Genomic DNA, 20,459 nt, shown 5'->3' on the forward strand with positions numbered 1-20,459 from the left:
AAAAATGTGACAAAGAAAAAAAATATTTTCAAAACTACCACAATCAGCTTTTCCAAGGCATCATTATCCAATTTGTGAATTATTAGGCCCTTAATTTCCCTTCCACTCTCCTATTCTTTGTAAGTTTTCCTTTGTTATGATGAACATAATTAAATGTAAGGAAAGAAAGAAAAAAGGAAGGAAAAGTCAAACTAAAGATTAATATAGGAGAGTGGCATGGAGCATTTAAATTTATGTCAGGAGCACTAAGGTCCCACTGACTTGGGGGAAAAAAACTAAGGGAAAAAAGAACATTTTTAGTTAGAATCAGAAGAAGAAGAATAAAAAAATAGACCTTTTTCCCCTCTTTGGTCAACCGAGAATAAAACATTAATAGTTGACAGTAGAAAGCAATAGCAACCAGTTCCTATTTAGCTTCTAACTCTCAAACAGAAAAAATATACAGATATTTTGATTAAAAATTGGCATACATGTTGGTAGTATAAAATACCATAAAAAGTGAAGAGACTATAAGTGAAAACTTTGGGAACCTAAATCAGTCTGAAGAAATGACTTTCAAAATACTGAGCATTTGCCACAAAAATTATCAAACCATTCAGATAATTTTTCAGGAATGTGAAAAGTAGAAGTAATAGAAGAAAAAACAAAGAAGAAGATAAATCCTGCAAAATATAGACAGATTGGTAAAATTTTATTGACTTAAGACTAGACTAAATCATTAAAAGGTTTGTTGGTGAAATTTTGCAAAAAAAAAATGCTCTTTTAAAATATTTTCTTTATTTCCTTCTTAAAATAGGTAAAATAATAGATGGATACACATATATAACCAGATTGCAGCAAGAGGTATGTCCAGGTTTCTTATATTATCCTTAGATACTAAATTGAGAAACCTAACTAAAACCCAATAAAAATAGTGGATTTATAACCAATTGAACAGTTCACTTATAATATTGCTTAATTGGGCACATAGTTCTTGTTCTCAGTCCTGATCCATTCAACATTTAACATTTGTATCAATGAATTAGATTATTAGTCTTCTCAAACTTTGGGCCTGAGAATAATTTCTCTCTATATATGTATATCTGTTTTTATATCTATGTCTCAGATCTCCAGAAAATGTGACAAAGAGATGTAATATTGTTGGATGGCAGACTCAAACCCCAGAGAGAATCTCAACAGGATAGAGTGTACTTATACTATGGCAATAAAAGTAAGGAATAGTGTCTGGATCCAATAAACAAGCTATATAAAAACACAACTGAGGAGCTAAGGGTTAGTGACAGTGAGAAAAAAGACTTTGGAATTTAAGGTGATAATAAACATGTGCATCAATCTACAATACGACTGCCGATGTTGTTTAAAGCTAATTTGATTCCAGGCTATACTAACGTAAACAGAAGCAGATAGGCTACCTCCCACTTAATCAAGCTGCATTAATGTGTTTAATTTCTGGGCATTACCCGTTAAGGAGGACATAGATAGGAACATATGCAGAGAATAACCAAGATAGTAAGAAAGCGCACAACGGTCGGGTGAGGAATGGATAAAGGAGCTGGGGCTGGAGCAGGGGAAGATGAGATGGAATTTAAGAGCTACTTTACATAGGTTCAGAATTGCACGTGGAGCATAATCGCCTCCACCACTGCAAGGCGGGATGTAATGCATGAAGGTTTGCATGAGAAGGGCTTTGGGGTTCATTTTAACCTTAAGCTTCATTCATTGTTTCTATAAAATCACTGAAGGGTTGTCACATGTAAGAGAAATTATTTCAGAAGGCAGGACTAAAACTAATGGTAGAGGAAGTAGAGAACAACAGATATTGATTCAAAAGAATTAACAATAAATACTTGTTGAATAAATGATTTAATTATTTTATAACATTTAGAACTGCCTCTAATTATTAGTGTGCCTTCTAATAGCCGGAATTGTCTATAATTATTAATCTGCTTTATAAGAGAGTGAGTTCCTTGCCACTGGAGGTGTTTGAATAAAACTCAAGAACCATGAGCTTAGCATACCCTATAGGAGTTTTTAGGCAATTGGCTGGCTATGAAATGGGTTTATTTTGTAGTTATAAGATAAAATTTGATGTAGCCGCAAGTGAAATCTGTTACCCATATCACCTGCCTCCTCAGCACCTTTTCAAAATCGAACAATCAAGATTTATCTAGAAACCCTTTCTGGCATTGCCAAAAGATTTATTATTCTCACAAAAAGCAAATTTTTAGTTCCTGTATTATCCAACAGTTAAAAACACTATAAGAAAGAAATTTTTCAAATGCATACAACTCTTTTCTATAAAAAGAAATAGAGTCTACCTTATAGGACCCTTTTAATGCCATTAAATAAAAAATCTTTTGGACCACACCCTCAAATTGTGTATTTGTTGCACTCAGAAAAATCAGGTTTCAATTTAATTTTATATCAAGGAGAACACAGGGAAAAAAAAAGATAAAATAATACTAGCCCAAATTAGTTCTTTTTCTTAAGATTTGTCAGTATAGCTATAAAGGGCAATTCCAAACAATTCATGAACTTGTTTTTTATTGGTGCTCCATCAAGACTATTTTGTTAGAAATGCTGTAAGGGGAAACGTTTCCATTAATCCAACTCTGCAAAACAAAAACCCAGAAAATATACACAGTGCCTTAAGATAAAAATGTTCCTAGAAGTACACTGACTAGTATCATAAAGGACATTATTTGGGCCCAATAAAAAAACATATGAAACTAAGTTTATATTATGATTTTAAATATCTACAAATTCAGCTACAACCTATATAATGTCTAACCTATATGATCTTCAGTAATAAACCAACATCTATACTTTTAAGAAAAACCAAAAGAAATTCTGAAATTTGGGGCCAGATTTCTCCTTAAAGCAGTGACTTCGAAGTGCAAGCCTTCAGAGTCTGTGTTGTTTCTAGTTTTAACATATAAAACTAAAGGACTAAAATTTATCTTTTCACTATTAATTTGCATATTATTTAATTACTATTCAATTCTCTATATTTATTCTCTCTGTTATTCTCTGAATATCAATTCTCTCTGTTATTCTACAATTCATACTTCAACAAAATTCTTAAAGATAGCATAAATTATGTTGACATCTTGATTAAAAAAACTACCAAGTTTGAACTAGTATTAAGATTTTCCATTTGAGTACAGATGACACACAATGTTACATTAGTTTCAGGTGTACAACAGTGATTCAACAACTTTATATTGTGATATGATTTATATATGTGATATATATATATCACAATTGTAGTTAGCACCTAAAACCATACAATCCTATTACAATACCATTGACTATATTCCTTATGTTCTACTTTTTACTCCCATGACTGATTCATTCCATAACTGGACGTTTGTATCCTCTACTGCACTTCACCCATTTTGCCCATTCCCCCCTCTCTGGCAACAACCAGTTTATTCTCCGTATTTATAAGTCAGATTCGGCTTTCTGTTTGTTTATTCATTTGTTTAGTTTTTTAGATTCCACATATATGTGAAATCATATGGCATTTATGTTTCTTTGTCTTACTTCACTTAGTGTAATAACCTCTAAGTCCATCCATGTTGTCGGATTGGTATACTAAATAAAAAATTCCATCGATTGACAATCACCAATGTAAGAAGAATTCTATGTAATTTAAAAACAAATGGTATACAAATAAATTAAAGGGAATAATGTAGCCTTCTTCCTAGAAAATAAATGTCATTAATTGTTTTGTTACCTGTGTGTCTGCATATTTTGATGGACTTCGTCATCATAATATCAGAGGCAAAATAATCTCAATCTCTAATTCAGGTATTGCAAACTCCAGTGCCAACAGAGACAATGGACATATGTAAATAAATGAAGAAAGTAGGCTAGGTGTCACTGTGTATAATGAAGAATGCATGCTCCATCTAAAGCAGATAGACCTGATTCAGCCTCAGCCAATGGAAATTATAAAGAAATGTGTACTCACTGGTTACAGATATTCCAATTTTCCAAGAGGAATTAAAAATTATATTGTAATAACTTTGTATGGTGACAGATGGTAACTACACTTATCATGGTGGGCATTTCATTATGTATATAATATCAAATCATTATGTTGTACACCTGAAACTAATATAACATTGTATGTCAGCTATCCGTTTTTGTTTTGTTTTTTTTAGATTTTATTTACTTATTTGTCAGAGAGAGAGCACAAGGAGGGTGAGCTGCAGGCAGAGGGAGAAGCAGGTTCCCTGCTGAGCAAGGAGCCCAATGTGGGACTCGATCCCAGGACCCCGGGATCATGACCTGAAGGCAGATGCTTAATGGACTGAGCCACCCAGGCGTCCCTCAGCTATGCTTTTTAATTAAAAAATTTTAAATGAAATTTCCCAAAACTAAAGTGTTAGCAACTAATTTGGGAAAGACAAATAAAATTTATCTCCTCTCAGACTCTGGTCCACAAGCTACCAGCTTGTAGCCTCTCATCTGCCTCATTAGAATTATTAATTCAAAACATAGAGGGAAGTTTGCACAAAATAGTGTATATATTTCAAAAATATGGAAAAATAAAGACACTGAATTCCTTTCCCCTGCTACAGCCAAGGGTGTTACCCTCTACCTTAGAAAGAAATCCCATATAAATTGTGACAGTTTCTCAAACTACAACCCTGTTGGCACATGCCATTTCATTTGACACATTCTAAAAATCTTGAGTTATTGTAACAGTTACTATATAAAATTCAGGGTAGATACCATGACTCAAACTTTGCATTCTTCTGTGACACATTCTATTAGAAAGACAGGGCTCCAAAGTGGAAGTAATACTACAGACCAGTATAGAGTTACAGCATTCACATTCAACATTGTACTGGAGACATAGCAAGCTTTCTCTATTTCGGTTTTGTTTGACTTTTCTGCCTCGAAGTGTAAAATGAAGGGTAAAGTTGTAAATCTCTACATTAATTTTCTGAACAAATCTGAAATGTCTACTAGATCTCCAGATATTCCCCTCTTCCTGTAACTCCTCAAAATTAATTTCCTTTTATAATATTATTGAATAATTGTGAAAGACTACTAAACAAAAGTTTGTAAGACTGAAAAGTAATTTTGTACTAAGCCAAAAAAGGCAACAAAAATGGCTTTATAAAAAAAAACCGGCTTTATAAGGTTATACTCTAGAATTTCCCAACACTGAAGATTCTTTAGAAACTTCACTTTGTCAAAGTCAAAATAATGTGTGTTTATCTATACCAGAAAATGAAAGTGGTGAGTACAGGGTGAAGTTGTCAATTTAAACATAACAGTTATCTACTTGGCAGTGAAAGAATAACATATAATTAAAAGGTCAAGTATTCCTTACTATTGTTTCCATCATCAAAATTATATTGATTGTTATATAGATTATAAAGTCTTTAAAACAATAAAGACATAATATCACAGAAATGTTTAAAAAATCAATAAAAATGGTTAAGTTGTAGCTAGCAGCTTTTTACCATATCCCGGATAACAGCTATGCTAATAAAGACAAAATAGTTTCTGATTTTCAAAACACCTGATGAAACTATACTAATGATTTACAATCTTTCCAATGTTTACTTTCTCAAAGAACAGTTCAGTGACAAAAAATAAATTGAGAGTAAGGAAGAATCAGGACTGAAAAATTACAAGGTGCTGCTATAACTTACATTAAATGCAAAGAATATATTTGAGTCCCTTTCATATCAAAAAGTTTATATCCCTAAAAGGAAATTCTGGTGCTGGCATTCTAGAACCTTATGACTTCCTCAACCACTAAGAAATATAAGGAAGTGAGATAGCTAAGAAAATGCTACTGGGTTCTGAGCTAGGTCTCAAACGTTCCTCTGATGTTCAAGTCAAGGCAAGTATTTGTCAAATAATTAATTAATTAGTATTAAGCAAAAAAGCTTAAGCTTAATCAGTGGATATATCAACTTAGTCCAATAAAACTTCACAGATTGCTTTGAATGTTTGCCCTTCTTTCCTTCCTTCTTTCCTTCTTCCTTCCCTCCTTTTCTTTCTTTCTTCTTTTTCTTTCTTTCTTTCTTTCTACAATACTTTGACTATATTCTCTATGCTGTACTTTTCATCTCTGTGACTTATTTATTTTGTAATTGGAAGTCTGTACCTCTTAATCCTCTTTATCTATTTTGCCCATCTCCCTCACCTCCCGGCCCCTCCCCTCTGGCAACCACCAGTTTGTTCTCTGTATTTAAAGAGTCTGTTTATTTTTGTTGTTGTTTGTTTGCTCCTTTGTTTTGTTTTTTAGATTCCACATATAAGCTTAATCATATGGTATTTTTTTTTTCTGACTTATTTCACTTAGCATAAGACCCTCTAGGTCTATCCATGTTGTCACAAATGGCAAGATTTCATTCTTTTTTATGGCTGAGTAATACATTGTGTATGTACATGTACATTGTGTATATATGTATGCACATCTTCTTTATCCATTCTTCTATTTATGGATATGGGTTGCTTCTATATCTTGGCTACTGTAAAGAATGCTACAATAAACAGAGGGGTGCATATATCTTTTTGAATTAGTGTTTTCATTTTCTTTGGGTAAATACTCACTAGTAGAATTACTGAATCATCTAGTATTCTTATCTTTAATTTTTTGAGGAACCTCCATACAGCTTTCCACAGTGGTTGCACCAATTTACATTCCCACCAACAGTGCATGAGGGTTCCCTTTTGTCCCTATCCTTGTCAATACTTGTTATTTCTTGCCTTTTTGAAACTAGCCATTCTGACTGGTATGGGGTGATTATGTCTTTGTGGTTTTGGTTTGCATTTCCCTGAGGATTAGTGATGTTGAGCATCTTATCATGTGTCTGTTGGCCATTGCCTATCTTTTCTTAATAGGAATTAGAGGATAAACAAAAGTAGGTTCAAATTTGAATGTATCTAGATCTTGTATATGTGAATAATAACCTATACTCATGGGGAACTGTTTCATAAAGATAGTATAGGCAACTGCAATTTTAAGTAAATATTCACACATGGTATATGTGTATATAAAATATCTCTATAGATAGAATAATTCCTTAATGAAAATTGATATATGTACAAACACCTATGTACAGAGTGATATACAATGTAATATTTTAATCAACTGGCTGTGTAAAAGGCAAGTGTTTGATAATTCTTAATATGAGAAATAACTTGTAAGCCTTGAAAAAGACAAAGTAACACAACCTACGCAACTTAGAACCAGGCATGTTTTAGAAGATTCTCTGGTGTGCTCTGCATTTGGGCATGTCTCCCTGAGTCACACTCCTCATTCCCTACTTCCTATCTTCCAGCAGAAGAATTTCTCTTCAGCCATCCTGAAAATCCCACAAAGTGATGACCTCCTCTAAGTCACAATGGGCTCAAGACTTGGGTGAGACATCGAGGTTGAGCCACAATTTTAATAGATTCTTCTGAAAATAAGCTTGATGAAAGGCCCAAGGAATAAAGAAATTAAAACAACAACAACGGAATGTAATCTTAATAAAAAAGTTGGTGGTATCTCATTCAGTCTTTTTTCAAACCTGCCAATAAACTCAGAATGTTCAGGCTGATATGAAGACGTGGGAATGAGGCAGGAATTACCACCTGTTGCCCCTCTGCACTTCCTAAGGTTACAGTTAATTTTTCTATTTCACATCACATCTCATGGGCTTCAAGTTGTAACAGCATTGACATGTGCCACATCAATTTCTCTCTCCTCTTGCTTACCCATCATCATTTCCCTATTTTCATTCTTAATTCTAATGAATTCTTTCAGGTCTGTTGCTAACTAAAGTTCCTGTCTTGGAATGAATGTTACTAGTTCTTTGATGTTTTGAACACTACGTTAGAGGGTTTTGATACCATCTTTTCCATCACTAAGGTTCTTTTATTAACAGATTCATGCTAGACTCACAAACTAATAAAGCACGATAAGACTGCCCAGTTTTCTTGGTATAAGGAACTATGAAAACAATAATGTTGCATTATTACTATTGCTATTATTTTTATTCTTATGACTACTGTTTTTATTATTTGTTTGTGTGTTAAATCATTCAAAAGTTTGTGCAAAATATTTAAAAAAACTAGTGATCGGTAATGAATTCTCTGAATATCAACATTTTTCAAACAAAATTTAACTGACTTCTAAGAGATGAAAATCAAAGCTTCTTGCCTCCCTCCAAAGTCACTATAGAACTGCATTTGAAGTAGGACCTTGCAACTGACATTATTTTTCAACAAAGCCAGTCCTGTTTGCCACTTGTGATTTACAGGCTATGTCTGCTACCAGAAGCTGTTGGACACATTAATGCAGGTATGCTTATGAAAGGGTGCTGCTGTCTGGCACTAAATGACTTTCCAGAGATTCATCTCATTCAGACCTACAGGAACTGTTCTCTCTAAACATGATCTGTCAATGCATAAGCCATTATTTCACCCATTCTTAAGGGAAGAATCAAAAATATAATCCTGTATTCTAATCCCTTCTGCAAATCCTGATGCACCATTAAAAACCTGCTGTTTCATACTTTCTTGATTTCTACTTGGTGAACCCACTTCATTAACATTTTTGTTGCTGCATTTGGAAGTGATGGGAATAGAATGGTGGGAATTGTGTTGGATTTTGTTAGTGTCAATTGCTTTTAATTTTCTGTATTTCCTACTTGAAATATGCATGTTATTCATAGATATTATCAACTACAGTATGTTCAACCTTTTGTCCATTCAAATACAAATTTTAATATATTTACCTAAAGGCTACTGTCTCTTCCTTTTCTAATATTGAAAGTCACCAACCCCAAATCTATCTTTCCCTCCACGTTTCATTATATGCTTCAGCTGCAGGCATTAATGCAAACCATAGCTCCAAACTATATGGATTAATAAACATAAGACTCCTACATTTGAATTCAAGTGAAAATTAACTTGCTTAAATACACGATAAAAAAGAATAAAATATGTATAATTTTGTATTTGATAGAAGATCATGAATGTATCAAGGAATTATTTAAATTATTTAGAAGATACCTGTAAGTACTTAAAAAAATTCAAACAAAAAATATAAATGGAATAATATTAAATATATATGCATGTATCCTTTTTCATCTGAAAACTTTCATTCCATTCATTTTTTTTTTAAATGTGAAATGGTGCACATTAGCCTGAAAAGATTGAAAGGTATATATCCTTTCAATAAATCATGTACAAGAGTAAAAAGGAGACTACTGCAGTTTATTTAAGCATTGAGTACAAGACTGGGGACAAATGAAATCTTTGCTTCATAAAATGGAATGAATAATTATTTTATTGTGAAGTCATTACATTAAAAACATTGAAAGAAAACCCAATGGCTATTTATTTATTTATTTATTTATTTATTTATTTATTTATTTATTTTTCCCAATGGCTTTTTAAACTGGTTGAAATCATTCTCTAGAATTCCTTGTCAGAGGATATGTTTAGGATGGATTTTTATTTAATTTTAATACATCCATGGTTATTAATAGAATTTTCAGCTAAAGGCTCAAATCTGAAGCTTTCCACTATTTTGTTGTTGTTTTAATATAAGGGTTGGCAAATTGTTCACTTTACTTCCAAATATTTTGTATAAAGGTTTACCCCACCGGATTACTATATTTATAGGTTTACTAACATATTTTTTTTACACTAGACAAAGATGCACAAGACCTGAAATGTTTTTCTTTTTCTTATTTGATGGGCTCAGCCATACAACCAATAACTGAGATATAATTCGCAACACTGAATTCCAAGGGAAATATCGTCTACATATCAACAATTGTTTGCAAAAACAACTTATTTTTTTAAATAGACCCACATCAGGACACATTTACAAATGTTCCTAGGTTTAGCTCAAAACCAGTTCTTAGTGGTTTGAAGTATGACAGAGAACACTCAAAAGAGAACTCTGATTATAAAAAATACAATAAGAACGTTTGCAAATCTTAACGAGCTTGCTGTTTCTATGCCAACTTCTGCTGAATCTGGAAAGCATTAAAATAATTTTCTCACAATTTATTTCTTTCCATTGTGTTTTATCCCTTCGCTTTTCACAGGCAATACATTCAGTACCAAATGAGTAGCGTATTCATTAGTGCTGAAGAGAAAGCAAGGGTTAAGTAAATAAGGACATCAAATTAATATCCAGGCCTAAATGTTTTAGCAGAGCCAAAGAATCTGTTTAATCATTCAAGTCAACAAGGTTAAGATAATAAAATAAACTTCTAAATGCTTTCCTCTTCTGGAACTTAATCTGTCTTGCCGAAGATGTTTTTAAGATGCTATCAGTTTTGCGTAGTCCCAGCTGTTATGAAAATTTACTTGAATACACGGGGAAGAGAAAGAACTTTATGAAAATAGTTAAGCGGAGCTCCTGGGTGGCTTACTGAAACTGTGAGAGCCCAGGACTCATTTAAAACCAGCTGCTGGCTGGTGATGTTAAGACCAATAACCACTAAATCTTTTACTTATCAGGTCTCTGTGTTATTTGGCAAGGTGATGGTAGCCAACTGATTAGAAGATTAATGTATAGTCAAAAGATAACTTCATGATGTTTGTTCATTTTATTGCCTAAGTTTGATTGATAAACTTGCCACAATTTCAGAACAACACAGTACCCTAATTTAAAAAGACAGTATTAAACATTAAAACAGTTTTGCTTATTTTTAAAAATATGTTTTTAAGTCCCTAAGATAGGGAAAAGAAATATGAGCCATTAACATCAAAGCCTTGAGTACCATTGTGATTCCCAGGGCTGTGGTTCATGACAAGGGCAGAGGCCCTTAAGAACTGGGCAAACAAGAAGTCCTCTTTGAAGAGCGATGGTAGTAGTAGTAATGGGTGCAGACAACAATGGTTTTGAAAAGCCTTGAAAATCTTGAGTCTTTTACACTTGACATTCAGGTTCTGTGACTGACGAAGAAATGTAAAGCAATCTTTTGCAAAGAGAGGCTCAGAATAAAAGCAGAATCAAAATACCTTGTAGAACATGTAAACACAGCATTATGAACAGCAAAAAACAGACTTTATTAATCTGGTTATCTATCCTAAAGGAAAAAAATCACTAATAGCTAATATACCAGGATCTTGATATTATACTATAATTTTCAAATTGGTGCCACCCAGTTGAGAAGAAAAATTGTATTATAATGAGGTGAATGGGTATTCTGATGTCCCTTGGATGGGGACCAGCATTTCCCTGTCCCCTCATGTTACATGAGGTTCTTGGGTATGACTATGGGACATTCACTCATTTGTTTTCTGGAAGGTCAACAGTGCATGAATTATAAAGATTGAAACTACCACGACTGCAAAGAAAAAGATGTTCCTATTTGCACTTCTGTTCCCCAGATTTTTCACTCTCATTACCAGAGGCATGGAACTTTAAAGTTGAAAAGGTCCTAGCAGCCTCCTGAAGGCAGCTTGCTATCGTGGAAAGAGAGTGGAACTTGAAATCTGGGTTTGACTCCTAGCATTGTCTTTTGGTAGATGTGTGTACAAGAACTTGTAGAAGTCATTTAACCTGCTTGGGCTCAATCCTCATCAGAAAAAAAAAAAAGGTCATATTATGGGGTGTCTGGGTGGCTCAGTCAGTTAAGCGTTTGACTCTTGGTTTCAGCTCAGGTCGCGATCTCATGGGTCATGAGTTCAAGCCCCAGAGTTGGGCTCCACACTCAGCGGGGTGTCTGCTTGAGACTCTCTCTCCCTCTCCCTCTGCCCCCCGACTCTCTCTAAAATAAATAAATAAATCTTTAAAAAAATGGTCATATTATTATTTATGCTACTAACTAACTCACAGCATTACTTTTCAGGATAAATGAGAAAATATATTGGAAAATGTAATCTAGAATTACATAGCCTCAAATCCTGGCTCTGCCACTGACTGGCTCTGTTATCATGGACAAAATATTTAAATTTTCTAAATCTTGGTTTCCTCATCTATTAAATGGAAGTAATGAAGACAACTATTTCATAGGGTTGTTGAAATAAGATATGTCTTCATAGGGGTGCCTGGGTGGCTCAGTTGGTTAAGCAACTGCCTTCGGCTCAGGTTATGATCCTGGAGTCCCAGGATCAAGTCCCGCATCGGACTCCCTGCTCAGCAGGGAGTCTGCTTCTCCCTCTGACCCTCCCCCCTCTAATGTGCTCTCTCTCTCTCATTCTCTCTCTCAAATAAATAAATAAAATTTAAAAAAAAAGATATGTCTTCATAGAATGGTTGGTGTATTTTAAGTGATCAATAAAATTGCTTATCCTTATTATTGGTGTTATTATTTGAGCCATAGGTATTTTTGTCATCCCTGTTGCTTCACATTAAAGATTTTATTTATTTATTTGACAGAGAGGGTGAGAGCCACAAGCAAGGGAAGCAGTAGGACTATAACAACTACCTTGTTGATAGGGAGCAGCCTGACCCACTGGCAAAGGTACAAAATGGGGGCCGGGAGAGCTGGGTATGAATCCATTTTCCTACCACTTATAAATTATGTAAACTTGGGCAAGTTATTCACCCCAGATTCTTCATGTGCAATATGGTGAGAATGATCAGCTATGATCTGTCAAGGACTTGTTACAGATTATTTTCATACATTATTTTATTTAATCCCTATCATAACCATAGGGGCAGATAGTGGTAGAGTCATAATTTGGTCCCATGCAGTCTGACCCCAGCCCATGTGGATATAATCATCTCACCCCACTGCATGCACTTTTCCTACTTTTCTTCCCTCGTATCCTATCTTGCTGAACTGTAGTAAGGCTCAGAGATGATGTGCGCAACTTGCCTAGGAAGGTGTTCAGCAAGTTGTAAGACTAAGTAATTATAATTATGATGTGGGAGGTATTATTTCCTGGTCCAATGCTTGTTCAGCCTAGGAATGCCCCTAAAACTCCCTGACAGCAGGTCTCCAACCTCTGCTTGAATGCAGACTACAGTCATAGCCTCAGAACTCTGTACCACAAACTTATGAGGATGAAACGGAGCACAGACTTGGTGACTGACATCACAGAAAAAGCCCCATCCCCACCATACAGCCCAAAGGCCTAACTGCTGAAGTATGGACATTTGCACAAATGCACTGAAGATTAATGGCAAATCTGTAATGACATCTCCCCAGGAAACAAGGAGGAAATGCAATTCTAACGTCAGGATGCATTCAGCTGTGGAAATCTAACACTCAGTGTCTTGTAGGATAAAACCAAATGATATCTATGGTTGCTATATTATACCTAAAATTGTAAGCTCAAAATTGGTTCAATGTACACTGACAGAAAGCAAGCACATGCCAAAAAAGTTAGCCCACTTTCTTCTGCATTAAATCATGCCATCAACAGTATTCAAAGATAGTCAACTCTCCTCCAATTTACCTTTTCACTTCTTGCAATCTGACTTCTGTTGTTTAACAAAATGTACTCCCTTAATATCTCATGACTCCAGAACATCAAAATCATAGGCTTTTTATAGACCTCATCCCTGTGGCTTTCCTTTTACTAAGAGCATTTCGTTGGCCACCTTTTTTTTTTTTTTTAAGTAGTTCCCCCTTGGGCACCTGGGTGGCTCAGATGATTAAGCGTCTGCCTTTGGCTCAGGTCAGGATCATAGGGTCCTGGGATCAAGTCCCGCATCAGGCTCCCTGCTCAGCCGGGAGACTGCTTCTCCCTCTCCTTCTACTGCTTCCCTTGCTTGTGGCTCTCACCCTCTCCGTCAAATAAATAAATAAAATCTTTAAAAAAAAATAAAGTAGTTCCTCCTTTAGTGTTCAAATTTTGTAGTGTCCTGGTTTTGCCTTTGAATGAATACTCACTCTCTTTTCTGACTCTCTTTCTTTGACCCACTCCCTAAATGTGGATATTTCTAAAGTGGTTCTCACTTCACTCTTTCGCGCACTATTTTTCCACTTCCACGGTTTCAGTTCTCACTCTGGGTCAGTCCAGCTATGGAACGGTTATGATACCATCCCAGATTCCCAGTCTCATGCTTCCAATTGTTTGCTACGTTATTCCAGTGAAATAATTCATCCAGATCACAAATTCAAGACAACTAAAATTTAACTTATTTATACTTCGGACTGTGACCTGACCAATTTTATCAAGCCAGAAACTTCAGCCCTATCCTTACACCCTTTCTCAACATCAGCCCCTACATCCAGTTAAAAGATTTGTGCTGAATTTTCACCTCAGTATCTTCCTATTTTATTCCCTGACTGCATTTTTTTTTAACTTGACCCTGGCCACAAGTCACCAATGATCACAGCTCTTAGATGTAAATCCAATATGGATTGAATTCATCTCCCACCCTCTGCTTAAAGACTCTTTCTTAGGGTGCCTGGGTGGCTCAGTCATTAAGCATCTGCCTTTGGCTCAGGTCATGATCCCAAGGTCCTTGGATCAAGCCCCGCATCTGCTCCCTGCTCAGCGGGAAGCCTGCTTCTCCCTCTCCCCTTCCCCCTGCTTGTGTTCCCTCTCTCGCTGTCTCTCTCTTTGTCAAATAAATAAACAGAATCTTAAAAAAAAAAAAAAGACTCTTTCTTATTAATTTCTCCTCTACTAGTGTCATCCCTGGTTTTCCCTCTTTGAGTTTTTGCTTGGCACTTGTGACAAATCCTATTGATGAGATTGAAACTGTGCCCATAGGGTCAATGAAGTTGAAACTAGCAGAAAGTTTAAAGCTTGTTTTTCAGAGAACCATTTCCCCCTAATCAGCTATTCTGTCTTTTCAGACCCCACTAACAAATCCACTAATAGTCTCTACAGAAGGCTAGACTCAAGGTCAACTGATATGGTTCCAGCATATGAACAGGCAAGGCCTTTCATTCAAGCAAGGCCTAGGAGAGATAATGAGCCCAAGGTCCCATCCAATTATACTAGCTCTTAGTGGATTCCCATAGCACCTTCCACTTGCCCAATAGTTACCTCTGCCTCAGTATAATGTTAAAGTCTCTGCTCAAGGAGGAGCACAAGCTTCATTAACATAATGTACAATGCATGTATAGGCATGTTTTCTCAGTACGCCTGTGTAACCTTATGCCTGCCTTTAAATGCAATGGCAAATCTCTCCTTTCTGAATATCCATCCTAACCCTAAATGAAAGGAACCAACTCACTCCCTGCAGGGAGTCTGCTTCTCCCTCTTCCCCTCACCCCGCTTGTGTTCTCTCTCTCTCTCTCTCAATATCGGTCTCTCTCTCAAATAAATAAAAAATCTTTTAAAAAAATTTCAACCTATATGATATAATTTTTCTATATTTAACTTATATCCTTGGCAATTAAAAATATTATTGTCCTTTAATGAATCCTGTCATTTCCTACTTGTGTAATACTGTTTGTACTATTTCTTCTTTCTGGAATGTGTAATGTCTTCCTCTTCATCTTCTCTTCTAAAGATTCTCCATTTATCAAGTCCTAGCTCAAGTGTCACCTCTTCCACAGTGTCCAATGATCATTTAAAATGGAAGAATGTTCACTTGTTTAGCATCTCTTGGTATTGTTATTTAAGGCAGATAACACAACGACATAGTTTTCTTATTCAGGCACCCATGAGATTATCAGCAATTTGAGGGCAGTAATGATGTAATAATATTTTATTTTAACATTCAACAAATATTTATTGAGTCTTTATTGTTCTAGCTGATGGTGGTATGAACAAGGTAGACCAAGTCCTTGCTCTCACAGAGTTTATGTAAATGGTGGGGCATGTTTTACAGATAACAAGCAAGTAAATAAATACACAAAATAGGATAATCTCATATTTAGATTGGGTAGTCAGGGAAGTTCTCCCCAAGGAGGTATTTGAGATGAAATCTCAGTCATAAGAAGAACCCAATCACCAGAAGACCAGAATACAGCAAATAGAAAGTCATTCCAGTGTGATGTGTTTGAAATACACATAGAGGACTATGTGGCTGGAGCATGGTGGGGGGAAGAGAAGAGTGGTGTGACATGAGGTTAGAGAGTTAGGCAAGGGTCAGATCTTGAAGATTCATGAAGGCCAAGAAAAGTGGTTTGGATTTCATCTTAGGGTTTAAAACAGGGAGCAACATGATCTAATTTACAATATAAAATGATCTCTCTGGCTGCTGTGTAAAAAATGGATTATACAGGGTCAAGAGTAGAAGCAAGATTACTTGGAAGCATGCCACAGTAGTCAAGAAGATGAGATGATAGGTTGAATTTGGTGGTAGTAAAAGCAAGAGAAAATGGATCCATTTATAGTTTCTATAGTATTAAGCATGGTATCTTGAAGATAACAGAAGTTCAATGTATATTGCTAAATATATGTATAAGTGTTTCAAAATAGTTTCACCTTCTTAATGTATATATTATCTTCAACACTTTCCTGCTTTGAATCACATAATATGGCTTAATATATTCCTGTTTGACACTTGGGAAGCCAAAAAGAAAAAAGGGGGGGGAGCCCATATTGAAGGAAACAGTAGAAATCCTTTAACAGTAGGTAAGCTAACAAAGAACTGAAATGATGGAGGGTCATATTGTTAATTATGGAAAGAAATAAGCTACTTGAAACAAATGGTAAAAAGTTGAATTCAAAAACTATGATAGGATAAAAATGGGCACGGTATTCAAATACAAAGATCTACATTTTAGAAAAGAGATCTTTTCTCCATGAGCATTAACTAGATAGTGTGCCTACAGAGCATGTGAGTAAAGTGAATTCTCATTAAAATAGAAGACTTTTCCAGTTCTAACTTACCTTTGATATCTCTGGAAATATAAACCCTTCATTTTACTATCTTGATATGATAAATTTCCTAATAAGTAGCTAATACTTTCTTACCAGAAAGTAAGGTTTATTTTTCGGAGAGTGCTACATGTAACCTGCCTTGTTTCTAAATTAGGAATCTGAGAAAAGACAGGCAATTTGGTAGGTTCTCATTCTTTTTCACATATACTTTCCAGGACATTTTAGTTTTTCACCCATGAAGATTCACCCTGCATGATAAAATCAATCCAAATTCCTTCAACAAAAAGCAAAATCCTGGGGAAAATGGGATCAATTTTTGCCACTTTCCACCTGAAATGCTAAATGGGCCCTGAATTGTGTGAAACCAGGCCTCAGTCAGTGTGAAAACTGGCTGAAATCTGTATGAAAGGCAGTCTGGGTTCGTCAAAGAAGTTCATGAACTTTGGCCAAACTCACAAGGAACCTGGTCCAAGTCTTAGTTTGTAATGCAACATGAAACCAGGTGAATTTCACATGGTTTCAGGTTTCATCCTGAAAATTTGGCCTGGCTTTATAATCAATCATCACTTTTGGGAACGATGAAAGCCAACACACCTTTTTGAAAATGAGGACTGCGTGCATACTGATGACAGCTGAGCTGTGAACCACCCCTTCACTTCCTTTGCCAAAAGAAGATTTCTCAGAATGGAAACAGTTTCCCCCTTACCTGGAAAGGGCAAGTTGAGTGATTTTGATATGTCGTGCAGAAATAAACGATACTCGATACATGGAGACATGCCATGTGAATAATCACCACATACAGAGCAAGTGGCTATGTTCTAATCATTTAAGGTTATGAGAATTTTATTCCATTCACATCCATGACAGATATCATGATGTTTAATCTCCTTGACCATTAACATGAGCTTTTAGCTTGAAGCTAGTCATCGGCTAAAATAATTGCCTTGAGAAACAAAATGCTCTGAGGCATGGTCATTATTTTTATATAAAGAAATGGCTGAAGAATGGAAAGGAAAACAAATCATAGCCTACCTTCTATCTAGTTTAATAAACATGAAGAGATAAGACAACAAATTTTTCAGGTTTGCATCAACTACATCTTTTGCAATAAAACCTCTATCTACTGCAGTATAAATGAATTCAATAATTAACTACACACAGCGCATTTTACAAAAACCCTACAGTTTCTGTTTTCAACCTGAAAGTTTTAAATGTGCTTTTCCACTGTAAAAAATGACTCTTCAACCAAATACTCGCTTTTGTGCATAGTGACATGAGAAAATTGAGAGGTATGTCTGAACGGAGCCACTACATCATTGGAACAGTATGTCTGAACATTTGGGTAATAAGGCACAGATGTGAAGCAGAGGACTTGGCACTACCAAGGTAACAACAAAGCATTCACCATTGTGTTATAATGGTTAAAAGAGCCACATTTGAGAAGAATAAAAGAATGCCCCTCCTCCTTGGAACACTGTTATATTACACCTTTTATCTGTTTAAAAATCTATAAAAAATAAGAAATTCAAATAAGTGTTATTCAAATTTATGATGAGGAATACAAATATAAAATGCATTAATATTTTCATCTATAATGTAACATATTTATGCAATAGCACATAAAGTTTAACTGCAGAAAAAGGCCAAATTCGACAGGAATCCAAAACAATGCATACAAAACAATGCATGCAAATCTGAAGGACCCAATAGCCATCGGAATGGTGGTTGTTATTGACTCTTTAGTAGTGATCTGGCCCTTCATCAGTAGGGCTAATTATTGTACAGTGTCCTACTTATAGGTATCAACTTAAAGCTATGCTACAGGATATACCCATTAATTATTATTAAGGCTATTTCACTTACAAGTGGGATGGTATTTTTTGCCAGCTATTACTAAACCATGACACAAAGACATGTTATAAAGCCAGGGCTACTTTAATTCAATAAGTTTGGAGCTGAAAACCAATTTTCTGCCCAGGATTGGAAGAATACAACTTACCCGAGGTCCCTGATCACCTTGTTCTCCCTGTAGAGTAGGAAGATGAGATGATAAATAGTTTTAGCATAAAGGCTGCATTCGATGCTCATTAAAAAGACCAAAATATAACATAGCATAAGTCATACCAATGGATTTCCACTAACTTAATTAGTTTCTGCTACACATTTTCTTACCTTATCACCTTTTGGACCAGGAGGGCCCTAAAAAAAAGAAAAAGAAAGAAAGAAATGTTTTAATAAATTTAAAAAATTGTAGCTTGAATATATCAGCTAGTTAGCTGCAAGATTCATGCAAAGGGCAAAGAGGTATACCGGTCAATGAGGTTTATCAAGGAATTTTAGGTTCTAAATTATAATTGTAAGATGGTTAGAATGTGAAAGTGGTATAATACACATACTATCATATATAGTATAATGGTATATATAGTATGGTATATATCATATACCGGTATGCATTGTACTATACCATACTGGTACATATACCAGTAAAATATGGTACTATACCATAGTATATAGTACATATATACTGCTATACTACACACACACACACACACACACACAGAAAAGTACACAAAGTCCACGTGTCATAAGTATATAATATGCTGGATAAATTTTTACAAGCTAAATGTACCTATGCAAGTAGAAATCAGCTAAGGAAATCCAGAAGGACTGTGGTGACATTTTCTTGTCATTACTCTCAACCAACAGTGACTACTATTTCTGACCTCTGACAAAACAGTTTGTCTGTTTTTGTAGTTACAGAAATGGAATGATACCAGTATGAGTCTGACCTCCTTTGCTCAATGTGTAAAATGTATTCATAATTTTGTGTGTGCTGTAGATCGTTTGTTCTTACTGCTTTATAATATTCCACCATGTGAATAAACCATAATTTATTTGTTTATTCTACTTGGTTGATGGCCCTTTGTTTTCAGGCGTTTCTATGTCTTGACTACTAAAAATAATGCTGCTACAAATATCCTAACTTTATGTCTTTTGATTAAAAACTGTATGCATTTCTGTTGGGTGTAAATCTAGGAGTGGAATTTTGGGTTATAGAAAATACCTAATATGTTCAATTTTAGTAGGTACTGACAAATCGTTTTTCAGTGTGGTTCTAACAATTTACACTCCCATCACCAGTATACAAGAATTTCAGTTCTCCTATATCATCATCAATACTCGGCATTTTCCATCTTTTTTTGTTTTAGACATTCTGGTGGGAGGTGTAGTAGTTTCACACTGTTTTAATTTGCATTTCTCCAGTGATTAATTAGCTTAACTCCTTCTAATGCATGTGTTGTCCATTTTGTAACTTCACCCACAAAGTGTTTATTCACGTCTCTTGCCCTTTTTCTACTGAGTTGTCCTTTAGACTTACCAGAGTTCTTTACATATTATAATATCTATATATATCGAGAGGTGTGAGAGTACTTTACATTATTCTGATTATGAGTTTTCTATCAGTTATTTTTTGCAAATATATTCTCCCACTCTGTGTACTGTGTTTATATTCTCTTAACTAGGTTTCAATGAACAGAAGTTTTCAATTTTAATAAAACTCTATTTAACATTTTTTTCTCTTTATCTCTTTTTGTATTCCACTTAAGGAATCTTTGCTTACTCCAAGGTCATAAAGAGGTTCTTCTATGTTTATTCTAAAAGCTAAAAGCCTTATTGAAACTACTATAACACTGTATGTTAACTATACTAGAATTAATTTTTTTAAAAATTAAGAT

At 34.9% G+C, this 20,459-nt stretch overlaps 1 protein-coding gene across 1 annotated transcript in view; it reads right to left on the bottom strand.

The window, feature by feature from the left end:
- The window catches only part of COL25A1 (collagen type XXV alpha 1 chain), a 456,841-nt gene that overhangs the window by 136,359 nt on the left and 300,023 nt on the right, over positions 1-20,459 (bottom strand). Inside the window, exons 6-7 of the mRNA XM_035030134.1 lie at positions 18,895-18,921; positions 18,722-18,748 (exon numbers count right to left, since the gene is read on the bottom strand). Coding sequence (XP_034886025.1) covers positions 18,722-18,748; positions 18,895-18,921 — 54 coding nt within the window. The remainder of the gene's footprint in view (positions 1-18,721; positions 18,749-18,894; positions 18,922-20,459) is intronic.

This window comes from Mirounga leonina, unplaced genomic scaffold (assembly GCF_011800145.1).
Source record: "Mirounga leonina isolate KUSES-001 unplaced genomic scaffold, KU_Mleo_1.0 Mir_357, whole genome shotgun sequence".
Classification (NCBI taxonomy): Eukaryota; Metazoa; Chordata; class Mammalia; order Carnivora; family Phocidae; genus Mirounga; species Mirounga leonina.